At 36.7% G+C, this 24,890-nt stretch overlaps 1 protein-coding gene and 1 non-coding gene across 2 annotated transcripts in view; both read left to right on the plus strand.

Annotated features, from left to right (window-relative positions):
- Window positions 1-24,890, plus strand: part of NAALADL2 (N-acetylated alpha-linked acidic dipeptidase like 2) — a 948,145-nt gene that overhangs the window by 852,164 nt on the left and 71,091 nt on the right. The window contains exon 12 of the mRNA XM_030822838.1: window positions 21,771-21,864. Within this exon, the coding sequence (XP_030678698.1) occupies window positions 21,771-21,864 (94 nt within the window). The remainder of the gene's footprint in view (window positions 1-21,770; window positions 21,865-24,890) is intronic.
- On the plus strand, window positions 23,742-23,847 carry LOC115837443. Its single transcript, XR_004032483.1, has one exon. It is a non-coding gene; the product is annotated as a small nucleolar RNA U13 (small nucleolar RNA).

The following is a 24,890-nucleotide window of genomic DNA, read 5'->3' on the forward strand; positions in this document are numbered from 1 at the left end:
CTGGCTAGCCATATGCAGAAAACTGAAACTGGACCCCTTCCTTACACCTTATACAGAAATTAACTCAAGATGAATTAAAGACTTAAACGTAAGACCTAAAACCATAAAAACCCTAGAAGAAAACCTAGGAAATACCATTCAGGACATAGCCATGGGCAAAGACTTTATGACTATTTTCTCTTTTCTGAATTATCTATTCTCATTTAAAATAAGAACTAATGTTTGAGAAAGATCAGATTTTCCCTAATATTCTTTACATTACCATTAACAGCAATAATGTATTAATCATATGTGGAACCTTTGTTTAGTGTTACTCTTACATCATGTCTTATGGATTAAAATAACAGAAGCCTAAAGAAGTAGTTTTATGTCCAAGGCCACAAGGATATGGACAGAACCAGGGTTAAAATCCAGATAAACTGGTTGCTACACCATTGTTCACTCTGCTCTGTTCTAGTAGAAGAGTTCAAGAGTTCATCCTACTCTGTTCAATTGTTTATGGATTCTCTTTAGTAGGTGTTTAAAATGCTTAAAAGAATAACAGTGTCTTTAAAATCTCATATCTTTCTTTGGTCTATCTCTAATTGGTACATATATGCATAGTAAATACCAAAATTACCAACATAGTATACCTTGAATATTTTTTGCATAGACATTGTAAATGTTGTTGTTACATGTCTTTATTATTTCTCCATAGTCCTTGTTACCTGATAATAATTGATCAAAGAATGTTAGGAGGTCAAAAATTCAACAAATGACTATAAGATGGACACTCAAGGCTGGGCATGGTGGCTCACACCTGTAACCCCAGCACTTTCGGAGGCTGAGGCGAATGGACTACCCGAGGTGAGGTGTTCGAGACCAGCCTGGTCAACATGGTGAAACCCGGTCTCTACTAAAAATACAAAAATTAGCCAGGCATAGTGGCACATGCTGTAATCTCAGCTACTCAGAAGACTGAGGCACAAGAATCACTTGAACCTGGGAGGCGGAGGTTGCAGTGAGCCAAGATTGTGCCACTGCACTCCAGCCTGGGTGACAGAGCAAGCCTCTGTCAAAATAAAAAATAATAAAAAAATAAAAAAAGATGGACCCTTAAATGTTTGATGATATAGAAATTACTATCTTTATAAATCCTTTATTCATTCATTCAGTAACTATTTAAACCTACTGTAAGGAATGAGCTGTGATTAGGTGCTGTGTATATAGTCATGAACAAATAGGCAAGACAGCCACAGTCAAATAACATATATAATATGTTACATATATAATATGTTACTTATATAATATGTAATATTATATATGATATATGTAATTTATTGGAATACATAAGGAATACATATTATATGTAATATATTGAAATACATATGCAATATATGTATATAATATATATAATGTTATTACACATATAATATATATTACATATATAATATACAGATATATATGTGTATATAATATATATGTATACGTGTGTGTGTATATATATATATATACATATACACACACATTAACAAAAAGTCTATGAAACTAAAAAGCCAACTGCTCTAAGAGATAAAAATTGTTGGGGGAAGTCGAGAGAAATTCTATTTCCCTGTGTTTGACATGGAAGCTTGACTAAGAAGCTCAAAATTAAGCTGAGGGTTAAAGGATGAGAATGAGTCAGCTCTACAAAGAATTGGAGGCAGAGCACTTCCATTAGTAGGAAAAGCACATGCAAATTCATATAGGCAAAAAAAGTCTTAGAATGTCTGGAACATAAAAGTGATTTAGAGGGAAAGTGGCTCAAAGCGAGAGTGAAGACCAGATTGATATAGGCCTTAGGATGCTGGCTGGTATTTGACGGCAATGGGAAGCCAAGTTTTAAGAGCAGAGTTATATGATCTAATCTAAGTTTCAAAAACAGATAAGTCATCCTGGCTGTATATAAAGAATGTTTTGGAGGAGTCTAATTTTAGTAACTTTGGAGACTGACTTAATATAGACTTACTTTCTGGTACATAGTTATAGAATAATGGATATATTTAAAGCTAAACAAACAAGTAACATGACTGGAAAAAGCAAGGTATTCCCTGATGTCAGAAAGAATGAATAATACCAAACCTAAGCTGTAATTTACTAATCTGGTGCTACAGTTGTCCAGAAAATTAGATTTGGCTTTAGGCTCTAAGTTCAGGCCCTAGAATTTGAATATCCACGTAGGGATAAAATGACATAGCCTTTGAACTGCATGATGAAATTTGCATAGAGAACAACCTTAGAAAGACGGATATCTTGGCCTCAAGTGATCCTCCTGTCATAGTCTCCCAAAGCACTTGGATTACAGGTGTGAGGCATGGCGCAGCCACATTATCCTTTTGATGCAGGGCTACAAGCACTGATTCCTACATCTGCTGTGACCTGGGCACAAGATTTTGAATCCTTCACTAAATTATTCCCTCAATTTCCTCTAAGAACGATTCAGCCTTAGAATAAGTCACAAGATTTTTTGGTTTTTTAAATCAAAAAATTAATATACTAGGCCTGATATGATGGCTCACACCTGTAATCCCAGCACTTTGGGAGGCCAAGGAAGGAGGATTGCTTGAGCCCAGGAGTTTGAGACCAGCCTGGCCAACATGGCGAAACCCTGTCTGTACAAAAATCACAAGAATTAGCTAGGCATAGTGGTGCAGGTCTGTGGTCCCAGCTATTTGGGGGCTCAAGTGATTCTCCTGCCTCAGCCTCCAGAGAAGCTGCGATTACAGGCGCCCATCACCACACCCAGCTAACTTTTTTTGTATTTTTATAGAGACGGAAGATCACTTGAGGCCTGGAGATCAAGACCAACCTGGGCAACATAGCAAGACTCTGTGTCTACAAAAGTATTTAAAAATTAGCCAAGCATGGTGCACACACCACTGCACTCCAGCCTGGGCAACAGAGTGAGACCTTGTCTCAAAAAAAAAAAAAAAAACCAAGGATAATGTGATTATTTTGGTGTAAACCTCATTTTGTACCAAAACACTAGCATTTAATTTTTTAAAGTGAGGTATGATTGCCATTATCTCATCCGCTTTGTGCAAAAACGCTTTTTTAGTTGCGATTGGTCCAGGGGCCAGGATGAATCTCCTCTGTAACTCTGACCTGAATCTTCAGGAAAGAAGATTGAGGATGAAGGTCTTGGTTAAAATAAATCAGGTTGTCAAGCAGGGGTGATTTTGCCCCCAGGGAACATTGGCAATGTCTGGAAACATCTTTTGGTTGTCACAAATGTGGGATGGGGTTTACAAAAAAAAAAAAAAAAGACTGGTATCTTGTTAAATGAGTCACTAGAAATCTCTATCTACTACTGGTCCAATATGTTGCTAAAAGAAAACTTGCTCTACCTAAGATATAAGAGTATGTTCATATTGAAAGTACCATGAAAAATTGACACCCTAAACTCTACCACATGTGGAAATGGTTTACAGGTTTATATTATTCACATGATGTGAGAATCTCCAAGTTAGAAACATAAAGTAAACTTGCTCTAAACTAATAACCGTTGTGCATGACAGTTACAAATGCAAACTGCTTTGCAGTAATATTTTTGAATATTTCCAAGATGATTTTTTTAAAACATAGATTAGGTCATCTCATTTCTCACTTAAACTATGGTTTCCCATTGCACTTACAATACCAGTTAGCAGCCTAAACGCCTATGACAATCTGATAGCCAATCTCACTTGGAACTGTACTGCCTCTTAGCTCATTCAGGCTGCTATACCAAAATGCTATAAACTCAGTAGCTTATAAACAACAGAAATGTATGTCTCACAGGTCTGGAGGTTGGGAAGTTCAAGATCAAGGCACTGGCAGGTTCTGTGTCTTGTGAGGACTGGTTCCTGATTCACAAAAGGTGCCTTTGCACAGTGTCCTCACGTGATAGAAGCAAGCTAACTCTCTGTGGTCTCTTTTTCTAAGGACACTAATCCCAATCATGAGAATTCTGCCCTCATGTTCTAGTCAGCTCTCAAAGACCTTGCTTTCTATTATCATAAACTTGGGGGTTAGAATTTCAAGTTTGAGAGGACACATTCAGGCCATAGCACCCTCTCAGCCATTTTTATTTCTTCGAAACATACATAGACATATGTGCACAGAAGTATTCACAAGAAAAATTATAAATAATGGTAGAAATTGATCCACTGTGATAAGCATACACAACAGTCCATCTGAACACAACAATCAATGCTGAAATAAACTATAAGAGTTTCTTGAAATTATTAAATAATTTAAAAAATTAGAAACCATAATGAAAGAATTGATCATGAGATAGAAAATAATTTTAAAAAGAATTACTCTAGAAATAACATCATCAGTGAAATTAAAAGCACAATAGATGATTGAAAAAGGAATGTATATAAATGTTGAGAGCTATTTGTTGAAGCGAAAAATAAATGGAAAGAAGTAACCCAGAAAACATCAAAGGAAGGAAAATAAAATGAAAAATGAGAAAGTGGTATCTTTTGACCTTCTCATTCTAAATTCCACAATAAGAGGTTGGGGGAGACGCAGTATTTGAAGGCATAATGGCTGATAATTTTCCAATATTCACTAATGACGTCAATTTTTATTTTGAAGATCAAATCACAAATAGGATATATTAAAAATAAACCCACATCTAAAAAAAATTGTGATGAAGTGGCTCGTAGGGATAAAAGAGGTTGCCTAAGTAAGAATAACAACTAGACTGCAACTAAGGACTCCTTCATAGCAACAAAATAAAATAGAAATAACTTCAAAATGTTAAAGAAAAATAACTCGCAACGTAGAATTCTGTACTAATCTAAAGTATCATTCAAAAGTGAGCAAGAAATGAAGATATTTTTAGAAAAAGGCTGAGACAAGTTTGCCACTTACAGGCTTTCATTGAAATAACTACTGAAGAATACATTTCAGTAAGAAGGAAGTTGAATCTGTTATGATAATGCAAGGACAAAAGAAGTAATGGTGTGCCAAAAAATGGTGAAGATGTGGATAAGTATAACTAATTTTTGACTATAAAGAAAACCACACTAATAAGAATTGCTAGAAAATATCAGACAATGTAAGAAAAAGAAGAGCTTTAATGAGTTGTAAGCATCTTGCATAGTTCATAGTTGGGAGGTGGGTACAGATATTGATTACCTCTAGACTTTGCTAGTCAACTGAGCTTGTCTAAGATTTAATGTGTCCAACCAAATAAATAAAAAATAGAAATAGAATATACAATTCAATCTATACAGAAATAAAAGAACAGAGAAAAAACTCAGTCAAGCTAATATACTTCAAGAAGGAGAAAAGGAAGTAAAGAAAGCTCATTGTCTAGAAAACACAAAATCATAAAATAAATGCAAATGTACCTGTAATTATAATAGCAGGGTAAATAGTTTAAAAATTCTCAAACTGGATTTTTGACTTTTAAGAAATGCAGTTACATATTAATTTCAAGTCATACACTATCAAAGAAAGTTGATGTAACAATATCAACATCAGAGAAAGGAGACTTTGAGGCAAAGCTCAAACTTAGAGGTTTTTCTAATTAGAGGATGAGCTCATAGGGTTTTTAAAGTGAATAATTAGGAAGATACAGCAATTCTAGATATACAGGCACCAACTAACATGTATACAAAATAAAAACTGATCAAACTATAGAAAGAAATCAATACATGTACTATCACAATGTAAAATCATTAATACATTTCTCTCGAGGTATAGAGAAATTGAGAATAAATTGGTAAAATATAAGAGCTGGGATGGGAGGTGGGGTAACTACATAAAATAATCTACCTAGACATGGTAAGTGTCTTAGAGAAGGACCATGAGCTACTCCTGGAGAAGTTAGAGCATAATGAAATCAGGAGATTGTTTTTTAATGCCTTAAAATAAAGTGTCATAAAATGCAATGGGCAGATTTTATAGCTCACTACCATTTGCGTATTTTTTGTATATGGTATGTTTACCAAATTTTCCATTCATATTTCATATTTTCATCATACACACACGCACACATACCCACACACCATCAATTTGGATTCTATTTCCCACATTTTGTTGTCTGTAAAAGTAGTGTATTGAGAGCTTTAAGACCTTAATCCCAGGTCTGGTTTTGCCTCTAAATAGCTATGTGGTGTTTGGCAAATCAAATCATTTCAACTTTCAACCCCTATATTCTTATCTGCAAATTGAGGTGATAAAATCAGACAGAGAAGATTTATTTCATCAGTTGCTACCCCATAAATTTATCTGAAATGTTTGACCTTTTGGGAATTATAAATGTATATTTAAATTATATATTTCACAAGTATATATTGTGTAGCAATTAATTTTTCCATTAAAATGAGGACAAATAAAATTATTCATTCCACGAATGACACAGTACATATCTGAGATAATAAAACCCAAGCACCTCTTAATCTGCCTAAGTAAATGAGGTGGTTCACTAAAGCATGACACCAGGATATGTCCCCAGTTGTTTAAATAAGTTGAACAAATGGGCACTGAATTCTTGCTACCCCTACAAAGACATTGTTAGCAATTGATCATAATGAAGGTAAAAATAAAATATGTACATTACTAAACATAGCCTCTTTTGGTGCTGTTTTCCACTAAATAAATTACATTTTAAGTGAAATAAGTTTCTTATTATAACCTACTGGACACTTCATAGCCTGGCCTCAATCTATATCATTACCAGTATTGCATAATATAATCTGGCAGATTTGTTGATAGGATTAAATTAAATCATCTATTCACAGTTACAATGAAAGGTCTGGCACACAGTAGATTTTCAGTTAATACTTGTTCCTTTCCTTTGCCTGCCTTTAGAATACGCAGAAACCACAGATGCACTATATAACCTCTTTATCAGACCAGTGTGCTAATTTCCTCGCAAAGAGTGAACAGCCATATGATACAATGATGCATAGTGTAGTGTTTCTAATTTTTCTGAGGATCTAAACATACAAAGCTCACACAAACTTTAGAGAACAAAGGAAGCAGGTTTCCTGAAGTTTGTGGGTAGGTGTCCTACCTCTGCTTCTTGATCGGCTCCTAGGGGCAGGTTCTGCTGAGCCACAGCATCTAGTCAAGCTCTCCTAGATGTAGAAGAGACTGCTCAGTTCACAGCATCTATATGAGCAAGTCGCCTAAGAAACATGAGGTTTGTCAGAGCTCTGGCAGCTGGTTAAAATCCACTTCAGGTGCCAGAAAATAGTCACAATAATAAGCTCTTCAGGTAGCCCTCGACTTCTGTTATTAGATTGAGTCCTTCAGTACTCTTAGTACTCCTCAGTACTCCTCAATAACCAACCATATGCTAAAAATTTAAGAGAATATTGTGACTGGGTTTTACAGTAAACCCTTACAGACGAGGAAACAGAGGCCCATAGAAGTTCAAGTAGTAAATTGACACATTCTAAATTAAGGATAATGTGTTTTCAACAATAAACATTTAGATATTATACTTTTTGGTGATGGTGGTAACATGGTAATACGAGTACCAACTGCTAGATTAAATTAGACATGAAAACCTTTCTATCTTCACTTTTCCAGATCAGGCTTTACCTTGGCCTATTATGTGGAATGGCTTAAACCTTTTTCCAGGTTAATTTGTTAGTAATCACAGTATTTCTCTAAAAAAATCTAATTATTCAAGACATTCCAATATAAATAGAATATCTTTCTCCTTTACAAGGAGGTTGTTGAGAAGGAAGAAGGGGATCCCTTGCAATATAATCATCTTCTCCAACTTTATTTTCATTTTCTACTTTAAAAAAATTCCTTCCATCAGGACTGATTGACTTAGTGTTAGGATCAGAATTTTCACTTACCTGTTCCTCTTACTAAGAGTGCTGCCCTTAATTCTCTCCACCTCTCTAAATTGTATCCTTCCTTTAAGATCCAGTAAAATTGAACTGTCCTCCAAGAACTGTTCTTGGTCTATTGCTGTTCATAGTAACCAGTGTTCTCCTATTTGACCTTTGAGATGTGACATTTCATATGTTCTTTTTGTTTTTCTTTGCTAATAGCATCCAAACCATCCAAAGCCCCTTTAGTACAGAAACTATGTCACAGTTTTACCATTTAACTGAGGACTATTGAATTATACGTAGGGGCTTTATAAGCATCTCATCACGATAAATATCACTCAGATAAAGTGTACTAATAAAAGTATAAGGTCATATCACATGGTTTAACTGGTCAACTATAAAGACACTAAAATTCTTGAATTGTTGGGCTATTGCATATAGGACATCCTGGGATATTTGAGAAGCAAGGAACTATTAATATAAGAGTCCTGTTTATCACTAAGCAACATGTAAAGAAAAAAGATAAATCTTGGAATTTCTAGAGCTTGACAGTGTGCTCTGTTTGTGCAGCTTCTTATTTACATACATATATTTTTGGATTCAACTGAACAGTAGCATCTAGTTCAAAGAAAGTTACTGTAAGAACTTTGTCATGAATATAATCACACATCAAAGGATCTAAAGCCCTTGTGGTATTTTTTCTATTTTTAAAATGTCAGGTCTCACTTTGTAGGATGCAATCTGCAATAACATTTATTGCATTTATAGCCAAGAAAGAAACTGCATTAACAATGTAATTGCATATAGTAAGGGTCACATATATTTTGACCATCATTTAAAATCTCACTAGGTAGAAGCAGCAAGTTCAAAAGAACAATCTATTTTTTTCATTCCCATACCTCTACCTCTCTCTAGTGCCTTCATTGTCTCTATAAGATAGAAACATGATGTCATTATTTTTTAATGTTCCTATTTTTTTGAAAAAATGAAACAATATTCCAAGATATTATTTTAAAAAAAAACAGAATTATACCAGATGTCCAAATCTATAATAAAACAGAGGTTTATTTTTGGTTGTTTTTTCAACTGGCACATATAAAAGGAAATAATTATATCAAAATAATATTGATCTATTAACTAAATAATTGACTCTGTATGTGATTGCTTTCATTTATTACCAAGATGTTCTTTGTTTAATGGTTGGATATTAGAAGGAAATAACATCTTTGTCCTTTACTAAAGCACTGTTTTATTAAATTCCTAAAGAGAAAACTAAAACCACAGTATTTCGCTTGTGCAGATACTCAGCATTATGCCCTGAAAATACAATTTCTAAGATAATTTTCTAGCTCTTTATGAAAGGCTTCTTCTGTCTTGGTGCATTATGTATGCTTGTTATATGTTTCTTCAGCGTTATTACAAATTCTGCTAAATCAGTTCTTTAATCTTTCTATGACTAATTGATTTGGATAATTTACAAAGCACATCATTTAATAAACATAAAATTAATCTTTTAAAAATACACAGCCACTACCTCCTTTGTCACACCACAGCTATGATAGTATTTGCAACTACTCTAGGGTATCTTAGAGAATTGTTTTACTTCATAAATACTTCCCTTTTTTAGGCTCAGGAAAGCAGGATCTACAGACATGAAAATTAGCATTGGAATGTATCAAAAGTTATAATCCTGGTAGGATCACTTGCTCAGGTCTTTAGTTTAAATAGGTGTAATCAGCCTTTGATTATTCCTTAGAATCATATGTTCACATTTGGTAAATATTGGCCACTGGTATTCCCAATTTGCTAAAATTAGAAAAGGGCTTGGAAAAAAATTTCAAAGGTGCTAATTAGGGTAACAATTAAGAGTCCAGATCTGCAGCCAGAATGCTTGGGCTCAAATCTCAAAATTGCCATGTACTAGCTAAGTGGACCTTGGGAAATTTAATTAAGCAATGCTTCTATTTTCTCATGCAAAATAGAATAAGGCTATTATAAGTATTCAATAATTTATATAAAGAATTTAGAATAATGCCTGGCATATGGCAAGAGTGCAACGAATGTTAGCTGCTATTATTATTATTGATATCATGTTAAAGATAGTTATTAGTGAAATATAATGAAGATACTTGATTTGTCAATCAGCACATGCAAATTACTACTAAACATAGTAAAAAAGTAAAGTTAGTATCTTGAAGTTTCTTTTTCTAGAACACTAAGAAATATTAACATACTGTGGTCCCTCTCCAGAAATAATATGACTAGCAGAAAATGCAAATATGTTACAAAGTCAAAACATGACTACATCACTGAAAAATAGACATGAAAAATGCCAAAAAGCTGATTTGTTATTTCCGAATTAATGTGTATATATATTTTCTCTACTAAAGTTTAATAACAGATGATGACAGTCACCAAAAGAGGAGAGCTAGCTTACATCTGACAAAAAAAAAAAAAAATTTTTACATGAGTTACTTTTCTGTGGCATGGGAATAGAAAGTAAGCATTTTATTTTAGTAATAGATTTGCAAATCCTAAACTTTAATCTTTGCCTGAGGCTTTCTTCAGCCCTGGAAAGCTGCCAGTGAACAGGACAGTTCAGAGATTAAAATGTAACACCACCGTGGAGCAATGCCCAACTGGTAGCTAGTGAGTCAATATACTGCTCCCTTGCCCCTTGAATGGGAAGATTGAGGCACCTATTTTATACTAGCTCTCAGGTTTTCTCCAGCAAGCTTAAGCTTCAGTCATCCACAGTGGTAGCTGACTTGATAATGTGCCTTCTATTGGTGGTTATGTCTTCCTTGTCTCTCCTTCCCATCCTACTACCCTCACCTTTCAATGAACTATGTGTGCTCAGATTTCATCTCAAGTTTGTTGTTTTGAGGGGGTACCCAAACTAGGATTCCTGGTAAACTGGAGATAGTGTGATCAGAGTTTAGGCCGAGAAACTAGAGAGGAAATGGGGCTTTCAGCAGAAGCAGAAGCTGGAAAGGAGGATTTGAATCAGGGAATTTATATTCCTAGCTGTTGGTTTCCTGACATCATGAGTTGCCTTCTTCTTCAATGCCCTCTTCTTCAATGCTCTGGTGTTGGCAGGTGTTAGTACATACTTGCAAAAAACCATACTGTTAGCAGTTTAGGGCTGAGTGAAGAGCCCAACTCTTTCACAATCAAATTAAATTTCAGTGGAGACATGCCTTGTTTATGTCTTCTTTCTTTGCTTCACATCCCATCGATTTTTCATCATGTCCAAGCCTTTGCATGGTCTGTCGGCTCCAGAAACTCAGCAACTCTGCAGGGAAGGCATGCGCCAGGCTGCAAACCTAGTGTCTCAGTAACCTCATTCAGTTCTTGGCAACTGTTGGAGGCATGGTGATGACTGAAACAGCAGTTTCTCAGCATGCTGAGAGAAAAGAGCTCTCTTTCCTCCAGAAGTATTCACAGCTATGGCCATTCCACTATCCAAAATACTGTTTTCAAGTTTAACACTGTTTGCTAACACAGGTCTTTATGTTCACGCGTAGTTTCTTTTTGGTAGGCCCCTGGACCAAACAGGATAAGTCACAGGAGCTCCTAAAAATGGCCATGTGTTTGGGGAACTATATATTCCAAATGTTTCCTGGGATTACAACCCTTCTCCTTGAAGCAAATTGCCCTATCGGAGGCTACTGAAATTCTTCAATGACTTTGGAAATCCTTTGCTAAAAGAAAACATACCACCTAAGGTAGTCTTCATTTGAGACTACCTCAGTCCATCAAAATCATTCTAATATCTTTGAAAACTTAGGAAGGAAAAGTGGGATCTTGAACCATTTCATTCCTAAAAGGTTAGCAATTCCATAACAATTTTCCTATCTCTTTCTCCTCCAACTATTGGCCTTCACAAATGTAAGCAGTGGAAGCAAGGCCTTTCGCAAGGCCTCCTAAGCATTCCACCAAAATATGTCTGCAGAAAGAAACCCTCCATTGGCAAGAATACGAGCAGTATTCAAGTGTTGGAATGTTTCCACTTATACAGGAAACTCTCTTGGGGCATTCAGGGTGGCTCTTCTTGGGGCTGAGGGAACAGGTGTGGCATTTAAAATTTTCCTCACTAGTTTCTGTGATGTGGGTTGTATCTGAAGCTTCCTTTTTGATAGTTGTGGATGTTGTATAAGTTCTCACTTTTCTAAGACACTTTTACTTTCAAGTAATTTTTTATATATATGTATATAAACCTGTCAAATTATAGTTGAATATTAGATATCCTAAATTTTGCTATAGGTCGAGGGGAGCAGTGGAAAGGAAGTGAGACAAACAGATCTGTTTTTTGGAGTATACAAGAAACATATCCCAAACAAGTAACTGCACAACTCGGATGATAATGTGGAGAATGTGTTGGAGGCAGACATTTAAAACAATTAGGGAGTTTGTGGAATATTCCAAATGAAAGACAATGACAGTCTTAAGGCTACATTTTAGTCATGTTATGGATACATGGATTTTGTGCATTAATTGTGCATTACACCATTTAATTTCTAATTTTGGGGGGAAATAACTTGGGTATGTCAGGAATACATCTTTGATCCCTCTCCTCTATGGATACTGCAGCTTTGGAAAGGGGTCATGAGGACTGACGGCTGCTTCTCATTCTGTTCATCTTCAGGAAACTCCCTCCACTCTTCTTGCCCATGGCTGGCTGCCCTAAGGTTTGTGATCCACAGGATATTTGTTGTTAAATTGGGGGATTTCTAGTATAACGTGACATAAATCAGAGTCGTGTCACTTCAGGATGAACATAACAGCCTGAAGGACACTATGCACCACAAAATCCTGTTGTAAAGACTCTTGCCGGGCTCTGATTTATCAGCTTATGCCTCTGCTCTGAAAGTTAAAAGGAGCGGAGCAGACTCCCTGCAGATCACTGAATCATGGCCATATACCTTGAACGAGTTTTAGGGTTTTCTGACCCTATGCCCCACACTCCACACACAAACTCACTTCCCAGTAACTGAGAACTCTGTTTCAGTCTCACTGGTTTGTTTCTCTAAAAAATCTTGTTTTACTCTAAAAGTAAAAAGAAATGTTGGCTTTTTTCTACCCCAGATGTCTGCTCATTTTATTCCCTTGGTCTAGAATACCTTTCCCATTTTACAGTCATCTAGATTCCTGCTCCCCAAATATATGCATATGGTGTCGTTATGTGGTATGTTTAGAGTGGAATAGAAAATGGTGCTTTCTAGGAAATAAAAGATTCATACTTACTAATTTTATACTGTTAACTTCTTTTTCCAATTGTGTGAAAGTGGAATGGACTTATCTCTAACAGGAAAGTAAGTTCTAAGGAGAGCAACTATCTTTTATGACATTTTAGCTCTTTTCTCTCCCCCATAGCATGGTAATGATCACACAATAAAGGATCAATAGCTACTAGTTAGGATGGTTCATGATTCATCTACTATTTGTCATGGTGTCTTATAGCATGTGTTAAAGCGAACTAACAATGGCCTGAGAAGGAATCTGTACTCCTATATTTGAGCCCTGGTGGATGAACTATAACCTAACTAATAGGTAGACAAGATTCACAACCTAACTTAAGAGTATGTGCCTGTAACAATAGCTGAGTCTTTGTCAATCCCAGCAGCCATACTTCAACCACTCATACGTTGCTAAGTGTTCAAACTGTGTTCAAATAAGGCAAACGCCAATCTGTAACCAATCCAGCTGTTTCTGTACCTCACTTCCAATTTCTATACATCACTTCCCTTTGCTTTGTCTGTAAATTTGTTCTGACCATGAGGCATCCCTGCAGTCTCTGAATCTGTTGTGATTCTGAGGGCTGCCAGATTCGCAAATCACTCATTGCACAATTAAACTCCTTTACATTTAATTCAGCTGAAGGTTTTTTTTGTTGTTGTTTTTTCACATGCCACAGTGACATCCCAGTTTTTTTTTTTTTTCATGGTAATCTATAAAACAGGTGTTATGCTTATCTCACAGCATCAACTTTCATAGTAGGGCTCTATTGCATTTTAAATTTAACTGAGGATATAAAAAAAATCTCATGATAATAGTTTAACTTACTGCTTAAGTGAAAGGTATAAACTATGGTTACTTTAATCTCGATATAGAAAAATATAGAAAAACACACAATGCTCAACCATGCTGGTGGCTAAAGAGAAATTACATTATAGACCCCAGGCAATGGTATTATTTTAGTGAACCTATATATGTTTTACTGCATTGTCCACTCAATGTATGACAAATTCGTTAAAAGCATTTATTGCAAATACAGTCACCATACTGGGTAATGAGCTACAATAATTAAGGGGAGAAAATGTACCCTACTCTTTAGATATTGACAGTTTAGTAAATAATTTTTTTTCTCTCTACATTGGTCTGGTGAGTAAGAGAAAGATTTGTGATGAAGTCAAAGAATTACAGTTATCCCATATAAAAGTTTATCTTTCTTTGGCCTGAAGTAATTTTAGTTGTATTTAAAGGTGCAAAAGAGTATTTTAAGAAAACTTAATACAGATATATATATACACACACATGACACACACACACACACGTGTGTGTGTGTGTACACTTTTTCCTTAACTTTGTAAATAATCTGTTGCCTTGTTGCCTCATAGGGTGATATTTATATTCTTAAAATTCTAGAATAAGTTTTTATGTATAGTTTTTATCTTTTGACAATCTGATCTTGCCTAACACCAGTGAGACCACTAACTCTAGGAACATCAATATTATTTAGTAACAGAAGAAAGCCTTTGCAATGTGGTGATTATTAACTCAGTTTTCAACACAATGATCCTTTTATATTTTAAAAATATTTTTAGTTCTGTACAGTTTTTTTTATTTCGAATGTATTCTTCCTTCATCTTCTGCTCAGGGCTAGTATGGTCAGAGAATAGTGGAAAAGGAAAGACACCAGGGTCTTGAGGCACATGTGTGCTTGTAAAGTCATTGCATTGTAATGTTACAGATGGTGAATAGTTATTTACTTACACTATGTGCCACAGGTATGCAAATATCATAGATGTTCAGGATTGGAAATAAGATATTACAGGTATTGGTCAGTAGTATTACAAGAAACATAGGTTTTTGTATTTTTTTCTTCACCAGGAAACACAGTAGTATAGTGGAAAGAACAGTTGGCAAGAAGTAAAGAATTTGGAGTCTAGCTTTAGTTTTCCACAAATAACCAACTGAGGGATTATTTCTAGATTCTGACTTAAACCTCGTGTTATAGCAAAAAAAGTAGCACAGGGCTTCAAATCAATTACACTTGGGTAGGTGACTTGAGTACGTTAACTAATCTCTGAGATCCTCGATTGCTTTTTTCATATAAACGTGATACCTGCCTTGCTGAGCTGTTGTGGGAATTAGAGAGAATGATGTTTGAAAACTTCCATACAGCTCTGATACCTAGTAGGTGCTCCAGAAAATTTGGTTATTGATATTTTAGCTTTGCCATTACTGTTAACTGTTCTCAGTGAAGCTGATTCTCAGTGTTTTTAACATAGGATATTAATTCCCCATCTACGTGTCTCTTAGGGTTGTCAGGATAATGAAATGAGATATACAGGTATAAAGCACTTTGAAAAGAATGAGGCCTCATATGAATGTAAAGGAAAGTTGTTCTGGCATGCCTGAGGAACACTGAGTTTCAGAGTGGGTAAGAATATGCAGTGTGGCTCATCTCTGTGCTGCATGACAAGGAGTATACAAATCTTCCTCTTGCTTACGAAGCTGCAAAGAAAGCTGATTTAGTCTAAGCATTCCGTTGTGGGCCAGGTGTTTCTGAAGTCTCAATCTTTGTTGCCAGAAGATAGTTGGCTTATATTCCAATGTTCAAGGTGCCAAGCCACTCAAAAAACAAACAAAACAGCTTTCTCCAGCAGCACTCAGAGAAGTCACATTTCTCCCTCCTCCTTTTTCTTTTATTTTAATCTTTTGTAATGTGTGGTATCCAGATTCTAAGTGTAAACAAAACATGTCTTTTCTGGAGTCTCTATTATACAGTGCAAACTGGAAAAAAAATCAATCATAATCCTTCTTAATTTCTTTTAAAAATCCTTTTTATAAATAATTTATTTTTATATTTTGGTGTTTCTTGTATGATTTGGATGAAGTGAGGTGGAATCGAAGGATAATTTCTATCAATCTATTGCACACAATTCATTTCCTGAAGTACAGCATAATCAGAGTAGGCAGTTTCCCAGGATTTCTGTGATCACTATGCTGGTGTAGGGGCAAAGGGAAAGCTTCCCCTCCACTCTCTGAAGGTTTGCTGAAAATGAACTGACAACAGGCAGGCTAATAGGAGAAAAATGCATAGATATTTATTTCATGTGCATGATTGGGGGAGGCATAGGATTACCAATAACTCAGTGGACTATAGAAACATATTTATGTACCCTTTTTGTAAAGCAGAGAGAGATGGGGAATTTAGACCATTCTTCTCATGAATAGTAAATTATTATTAGGGATAATAAATGGACCTGGGAGACAAAATTAATTTGTAAATGTTTCTCTTTAGTATTTGAATCATCCTTAGAGGCGACACTATCTGTTTGAAAAAGTCCATCTAGGTGTGGTCGTGTCCCTCATTGACAAACGATGAGATTTCCAAGAGAGGATTAAAGGTAATTGTGTTCCTCTTTGGAGGTTCAAAGTTTTTTGATGGATAAGAGAACTTTCGAGAACATCCTTATCTTGTGGTTTGAGAAACACAGAAGTGTTGGGAGGGTGCGGGGCAAGCAAGGGCAGAGAGACCTGGAGGCTCTTTCTTTAGCTCAGTATGTCAAAGTCTCATTTTGTGGGATACTTTTTCAGCACCCCAACATTGGAGATAAGACTCTGCAAAGATACGTTAGGAATTGGTTGGTACAGTTGAGTGAAAAGTACCTCAAAGGAATAAAATGTTATCAAAAGTGGTTCTTCAATGAGAACACATGTACATGGGAGGGGAACAACACACATTGGGGTCTGCCAGGGGGTAGGGTGCCGGGAGGGAGAGCGTTAGGAAAAAATAGCTAATGCACGTGGGGCTTAATACCTAGGTGATGGGTTGATAAGTGCAACAAACCACCATCATCCACATTTACCTATGTAACAAACCTGTATATCCTGCACATGTACCCCAGAACTTAAAAATAAAAAAGGGGTTTTTCTTCTCTTTATTTCTAATAAACACATTTTCCCAAGCATATAGAAGAAGATCAAATTGAATTATATTTTTTATGACTTGAATTGTGCAAACAGTTGGGAAATATAACTTTTAATATTGTATTAGTTCGTTTTCACACTGCTGATAAAGACATACTGATGACTGGGCAATTTACAAAGGAAAGAGGTTTAATGGAGAACTCACAGTTCCATGTGGCTAGGGAAGCCTCATAATCATGTTGGAAGGCAAGGTGGAGCAAGTTACATCTTACATAGATGGCGGCAGGAAAAGAGAGAGCTTGTATAGGGAAACTCCTGTTTTTAAAACCATCAGATCTCATGAGACCCATTCACTATCACAAGAATAGCATGGGAAAGACCCACTCCCATGATTCAGTCATCTCCTACTGGGTCCTTCCCACAACATGTGGAATTATGGGAGCTACAAGACGAGATTTGGCTGGGGACACAGAGCCAAACCATATCATTGCACCCCTGGCCCCTCCCAAATCTTATATCTTTACATTTCAAAACCAAACGTGCCTTCCCAACAGTTCCCCAAAGTCTCAACTCATTTCAGCATTAACTCAAAAGTCCACAATCCAAAGTCTCATCTGAGACAAGGCAAGTCCCTTCCACCTATGAGCCTGTAAAATCAAAAGTAAGTTAGTTATTTCTTAGATACAATGAGGGCTCAGGCATTGGGTAAATACAGCCATTACAAATGGGAGTGGGAGAAATTGACCAAAATACAGGGGCTACAGGCTCCATGCAAGTCCAGAATCCAGCAGGGCAGTCAAATCTTAAAGCTCTAAAATGATCTCCTTTGACTCCATGTCTCACATCCAGGTTATGCTGATGCAAGGGGTGGGTTCCCATGGCCTTGGGCAGCCCTGCCCATGTGGCTTTGCAGGGCAGAGCCCCCCTCCTGGCTGCTTTTACTGGCTGGTGTTGAGCATCTGTGGCTTTTTCAGGTATACAGTGCAAGCTGTCGGTGGATCTACCATTCTGGGGTCTGAGGATGGTGGTCCTCTTCTCACAGCACCACTAGGTGGTGCCCCAGTAGGGACTCTTTGTGGGGGCTCTGACCCCACATTTCTTTTTTGCAGAGGTTCTCCATGATGGCCTCGCCCCTGCAACAAATTTTTGCTTGGGCATCCAGGCGTTTCCATACACCTTATGAAATCTAGGCAGAGGTGGGCTGGGCGCAGTGGCTCACACCTGTAATCCCAGCACTTTGGGAGGCCAAGGCGGAAGGATCACGAGGTCAGGAGATCAAGACCATCCTGACTAACATGGTGAAACCCCGTCTCTACTAAAAATACAAAAAAAAAAAGTAGCTGGGCGTGGTGGTGGGCGCCTGTAGTCCCAGCTACTTGGGAGGGTGAGGCAGGAGAATGGCGTGAACTCGGGAGGTGGAGCTTGCAGTGAGCCGAGATTGCGCCACTGCTCTCCAGCCTGGGCAACAGAGCGAGACTCCCTTTCAAAAAAAAAAAAAAAAAACAGAAATCTAGGCAGAGGTTCCAAACCACAATTCTTGGCTTCTGTATACCCACAGGACCAATACCATGTGGGAGCTACCAAGACTTGGGGCTTCCACCCTCTGAAGCAACAGCCTGAGTTGTTCCTTGGCCCCTTTTAGTCAAGGCTGGAGCAGCTGGGACTCAGAGCACCAAGTCCCAAGACTGCATGCAGCAGAGGGACCCTGGGCCTGGCCCATGAAACCATTTTTTCCTCCAAAACCTCCAGGCTTGTGATGGGAGGGGCTGCCACAAAGGTCTCTGACATGCCCTAGAGACATTTTCCCCATTGTCTTGATGATTTAACATTTGGCTCGTTTTTACTTAGGCAAATTTCTCCAGCTGGCTTGAATTTCTCCATAGATAATGATATTTTCTTTTCTATCACATTGTCAGGCTGCAAATTTTCCAAACTTTTATGCTCTGTTTCCCTTTTAAAACTGAATGCTTTTATCAGTGCCCAAGTCATCTCTTGAATGCTCTGCTACCTAGAAATTTCTTCCAGGGCCAGGCACGGTGGCTCATGCTTGTAATCCCAGCACTTTGGGAGGCCAAGGCGGGCAGATCACGAGGTCAGGAGATCGAGACCAGGGTGAAACCCCGTCTCTACTAAAAAATACAAAAAAAATTAGCCGGGTGTGGTTGTGGGCGCCTGTAGTCCCAGCTACTTGGGAGGCTGAGGCAGGAGAATGGCATGAACCCGGGAGGCGGAGCTTGCAGCGAGCCAAGACTGCACCACTGCACTCCAGCCTGGGTGACAGAGCAAGACTCCGTCTCAAAAAAAAAAAAAAAAAAAAAAAAGAAATGTCTTCTACCAGATATCCTAAATCATCTCTCTCAAGTTCAAAGTTACACAAATCTCTAGGACGGGCAAAATGCCACCAATCTCTTTGCTGAAACATAACAAGAATCACCTTTGCTCCAGTTCCCAACAAGTTCCTTATCTTTATCTAAGACCACCTCACCCTGTATTTCATTTTCTCTATAATTGTCAGCATTTTGGTCAAAGTCATTCAACAAATCTCTACAGAGTTGCAAACTTTCCCACATTTCCCTCTCTTTTCCTGAGCCCTCCAAACTGTTCCAATGTCTGCCTATTTCCCATTTCCAAAGTTGCCTCCACATTTTCAGGTATCTTTTCAGCAGTGCCCCACTCCTGGTACCAATTTATTGTATTAGTCTGTTTTCATGCTGCTGATAAAGACATACCCATGACTGGGCAATTTTCAAAGGAAAGAGGTTTAATGGAAAACTCACAGTTTCACGTGGCTGGGGAAGCCTCACCATCATTGCAGAATACAAGGAGGAGCAAGTCACATCTTTCATGGATGGTGGCAGGAAAAAAGAGAGCACGGAAACTCCCGTTTTTAACACCACCAGATCTTATGAGACACATTTACTATCATGAGAACAGCATGGGAAAGACATGCCCCCATGATTCAGTCATCTATTACCAGGTCCCTCCCATAACACGTGGGAATTATGAGAGCTACAAGATGAAATTTGGGTGGGGACACAGAGCCAAACTGTATCGAATATTAAATGGAATTTGCACCTTGTTGAATATACATATTTGGATATATAACATCATAATTTCCCAGTAAATTATATCTTTTATGCATTCTGTCTCAAGTTAGTGTGCTAATTTCCCCTGTGTAGTTTCATAAGACAATGTTTTTCATTCACTAACCACATTTCATACTGCATTAATAATATCAACACAGTCACATTTCCCTGTGTGCTGCCTTCAGGGTTATGAGATATGTAGGGACATTCGTTAAGCCCAGGTAAATATTAAATATCACTTATGAGAGAGAGAGATAACAATAGCATTTGCTGCCAGCCCTAAGGTCCTTTGAGATGTGTATGAATGCATATGACTTGTTCAGCCTATTAAGCAGATGCTAGTTCAGCTGTAGTGCATGTGTTAATATTCAGACAGTTTTGGGGTGGGGTCATGGGGGAATTATGTATGTATGAAGATTGCAGATATGAGCTTTGGGGATGCCTTTTAAAATTTGTATTTATTTTAAGCATTGATCTCAGAGATGTATTAATACTATTAGTTTTGATTCTAGAAAATTATAAAAATTAAAAAGCCATTAGGAATAGAATAAAAGCATGAAGGAAAATCGTATCTACGATTTTGAAGGAGGTTTATTGGAAGCCAAATGTGAAGATCTACCCGTGAAGACACACCAACAAAGAGTCTGTTACAGTTTGGGAGGCTTTCCTGGGGAAGCTTAGAAGAAGGGAGGAAGACTTCTCATATCCGAGGTGTTCTTTTTACTGGAGGGTATAATACAAGGTTATAATCACTGGCTACAGGTATCAACATACAGGTTAAAATGTCTACATGCAAGACAATTGGCAAAACTTCCTGATTCTGAAACAAATCAGCCAAATTTCATGATTCAAAGACAAATCAGCATCCTTTTCAATGTCATTAGGTTATGTATTCGTCAGTATGTAATTTGGGGAACTCAGAAAAAATTCTTTACTCAGTGACAGGATGTTACCATAAATCACAAGACAAGTTAACTTGGAAGCCTGTTTACTTTCAAAGTTAACTGCCAAATGTGGCCTGTAGGTTATCAAATAAAATAAATCGATCATTAATTTTGTCTGAAGTTTTCCTTAGTCCAATAACCAGGCATTGATTTTCAGGTGTTCCTCTCCACGGTTTGTTTGGTCATGTGATATTATGAACTGTAAGGAATTATTTAAAGTCTATATATTACAACTCTTTCAATTAGGGAAGCCGTTTCTTAATATTTCAGCTCACAAAAGGAATGATACCTTTTTTTTAATTTTATTATTATTATACTTTAAGTTTTAGGGTACCTGTGCACAACGTGCAGGTTTGTTACATATGTATACATGTGCCATGTTGGTGTGGAACACTTTTACACTGTTGGTGGGACTGTAAACTAATTCAACCATTGTGGAAGTCGGTGTGGCAATTCCTCAGGGATCTAGAACTAGAAATACCATTTGAGCCAGCCATCCCATTACTGTGTATATACCCAAAGGATTATAAAGGAATGATATATTTCTTTATACTATTCTGAGATGTGAAAAAGATACTGAGGTCTTTTTCTTTATAGAAAGATAAAATTAAATAAAGATTTAAAAGAAAAAGAGATTTTATGAAACTATATTATTCCTGTGTGTTTTTGCTGCTCTAGATGTATAAAAATATCTGAAATAATGAAAAACAAACAAATGAAAACTCCTAATTACTGAATGCTAGTATTTTCTTTTTCCTTTTTTCTTTCAGCTCTCAGGAGAAGTGATTTTGCAAATTGCCAACGAACCTGTTCTGCCCTTTAATGCACTTGATATAGCTTTAGAAGTTCAAAACAACCTTAAAGGTAATTTTCCTTTGAATTATAGTAATTTTACCGATGAAAAATTGTTCAACTAATTTTCAACAAGGAATGAATGAAGTCATCAATGATCTTACTAGCTATGGCAATGCTATGCTTCCTGGAGAGGGTGATCCAGAAAAGGGCCTGGAAGAATTTTAGTTTTCATTCAACAAAAATGAGATGCACGTATGTGTAAGCATAAAGGAGAATATCAGATTTTAAAGGATGGCCCATCTATCTTATCAAAGAGATTTATAATTCTAAGTTTCTGTTATTATTTACAGGTTTCATGTACAATAATATAGTTCAATGATCCAGTTTTTTGGTGTGTTTTTTTTTTTTTTTTTTTTTTTTTTTTTAACATTCTAACAGCCAATCAGTTCAAACAAGACTGGCCCAGAAGTTTCTCTTTTGGGGTTGGTTTCTGTGTGGTATGGGCCCCATTCCATTTGACTGAGATATTGGCTCAGACTTTAGATCAAAGATGATAAAGAAGAAACCAGGCAATTATTTCTGAGCCTCTATTTCAATTCCTTCGTGTTTGAATATATCTCTCTCAGCAGAATTCTGACCCCACCCTAATAATTACCTTCATTTCCCCTTCATCTACATACAAATCTTTCAATTAGGCTCCTAATTTGTCTTCATTAACCAAATACAAAGGGCAGTATTGTGATTAAAGATTTCACCCTCCTCCTCTTTGAGTCACACATCTTCCTAACAGATCTTTAATGAGTCATTTGTGGACAACTACTTCTCAATAAAAAAGTCAATATTTTAACTGTAGAGCTGAAACAGTAATCCTCTGAAAATGGATCATTCTAAAAAGCCAAATATTTCCAATAGCTGAAAATTTAATTTTTTTTTTCTTTTTTTTTGAGAAAGAATCTCACTGTCTATTGCCCAGGCTGGAGTGCAGTGGTGGGATCTCAGCTCACTGCAACATCCACCTCCCAGGTTCAAGTAATTCTCCTGCCTCAGCCTCCCAACTAGCTGGAACTACAGGCACATGCCACCACACCCGGCTAATATTTGTATTCCAGTAGAGATGGGGTTTCACCGTGTTGTCCAGGCTGGTCGCAAATTCCTGAGCTCAGGCAATCTGCCTGCCTCGGCCTCCTGAATTCCTGCTGGAATTACAGGCATGAGCCACCACACCTGGCCCCCTTTTCTTTTCTTTACCTGGATTGTTTCTTACTGCCTGGATTAGAGATTACTCCATTTTTCCCCCTCAATACTTCTTAGGATTGTATTATAGCGGCTGTAAAACCATGACCTTGTGAACAGTTTGAGCCACTTACAGCTATTCGTTACCATACAAATAGCCTCATATTGCTCTCCTTTTTATATATTTAAGTTTGTCTCTATATAGTTTCCTTCTTTCCTACCTACGTTAGGCTTTCGTCTTACTGTTGTCAGTGTGTCTACTGTAGCAGTCACTCTCGGCAACCAAACATATGGCATTTTGCAAAATAAGAACAAAGAAGGTATAAATAAAGGTATAAATAGTTTTGTGAATAATAAATAGCATTTTGGCAAATATTTTTTAAACATTAATTTTATTCGGTAAACTGCTTTACTGTTTCTTTAGTTTTTATATTTTATACTTCAGAAAATTCTGTTGGTATTTCATATAAAAGTTTAAACTTTCAGACAACAAAAGGTTGACAACCTCACAATACTTGTTCATCTAAAAGCAATAACTATCATGCATGAAAAGAAGCCCCAAAGAGTATACTGCAAAATGCTAACATTATATAATAGAATTATAAATGATAGGTTGCTTTTCTGAGACCAAAAGTGTTAGCAATACTGTCATTTTACAAGCTAAAATCCATTTTTTAAACAATGGGGTTTATTCTTCAAAATTCATATATATGATCCTTTTGTGGTTCATATTTGTGATGATTCGGTTGTCAGGCCAATGTGTAAGATTTACCTCCTTTAAACCTTGTTAGCACATTGGCACGTTACAATTGCCTGACATAACAAATCTACAAATTGGCACAATATTTCCGCATTATAACCACTATATAAACATTTTAAGTAACGTGGGCTAATACTGATGCTCAAAAAATGACCTATTGGGTTATTGGTAGAATTATATTATTAATCTGGTTTGTGTGGATGATTAAGGACCCTTTCAACATCTGAAGAAAATTATTATCTTTCTCTACAGAAAGTTAAATGTATACAAAAATTTTTGCATGTAATCCCCATGGACTTCACATCTCCTGAATCCACTTTTTCATTCATTTAACAAATATTTATTGAGCCTCTATGGTATGCTTGGCACAGTTCCATTATCAAAACAAACAAACAAAACAAAAACAAACAGCAGCTAGATAAATAAACCAAAATTAAAATCCCTGCTCCTAAGAAACATACCTACATACATTCCCATAGTGGAACAAAATTAGCATAAATAAAAGCAAATCTGAAAATAGCATTATGCTGAAACTAATATCAATCACTAAATGCCATAATATTAATTACTTTGACACAAATTTGCATTCCCAAAATAAATGTCATAGCAGAACATAGCAGTTGTATCCAGAGTATGGAGGAGAGATCTGACCTGAGAATGTAAATTTCGGATTCATCCTAGACGAAATTACTAGGGGATTACATGTAGAGGACAGAAAAGGTCTAAGACTTCTCAGGCACTCCTACCTTTAGAAACTGGGATAAAGGTACAATTATAGAAGGAGACCAAGGAGGAGTGGCCAAAAAATAATAGAAAAACAAGTGAATCTTATAACCAGAGGCCAAGTGGATAATGTATTTCAAAGAAGAGGAAGTAATCAACTGTGTCCAATGCTGGTAATGAGTAAAGAAAAGGAGAACATAGAATTGACTAGTGGATTTAGCAATGTGGAAATCATTGGTGATCTTAACCAAATCATTTTAGTAGATTAGTATAAGCAAAAGCCAGATTAGAAGGCATCTGAAAGAAAATGGGAGGTGATAAATTGGGGATATGTGGTGGTGTCAGAGTCATTTGAACCAGAGTGACTCCACCTTGAATG

This window comes from Nomascus leucogenys, chromosome 11 (genome assembly GCF_006542625.1).
Source record: "Nomascus leucogenys isolate Asia chromosome 11, Asia_NLE_v1, whole genome shotgun sequence".
NCBI lineage: Eukaryota > Metazoa > Chordata > Mammalia > Primates > Hylobatidae > Nomascus > Nomascus leucogenys.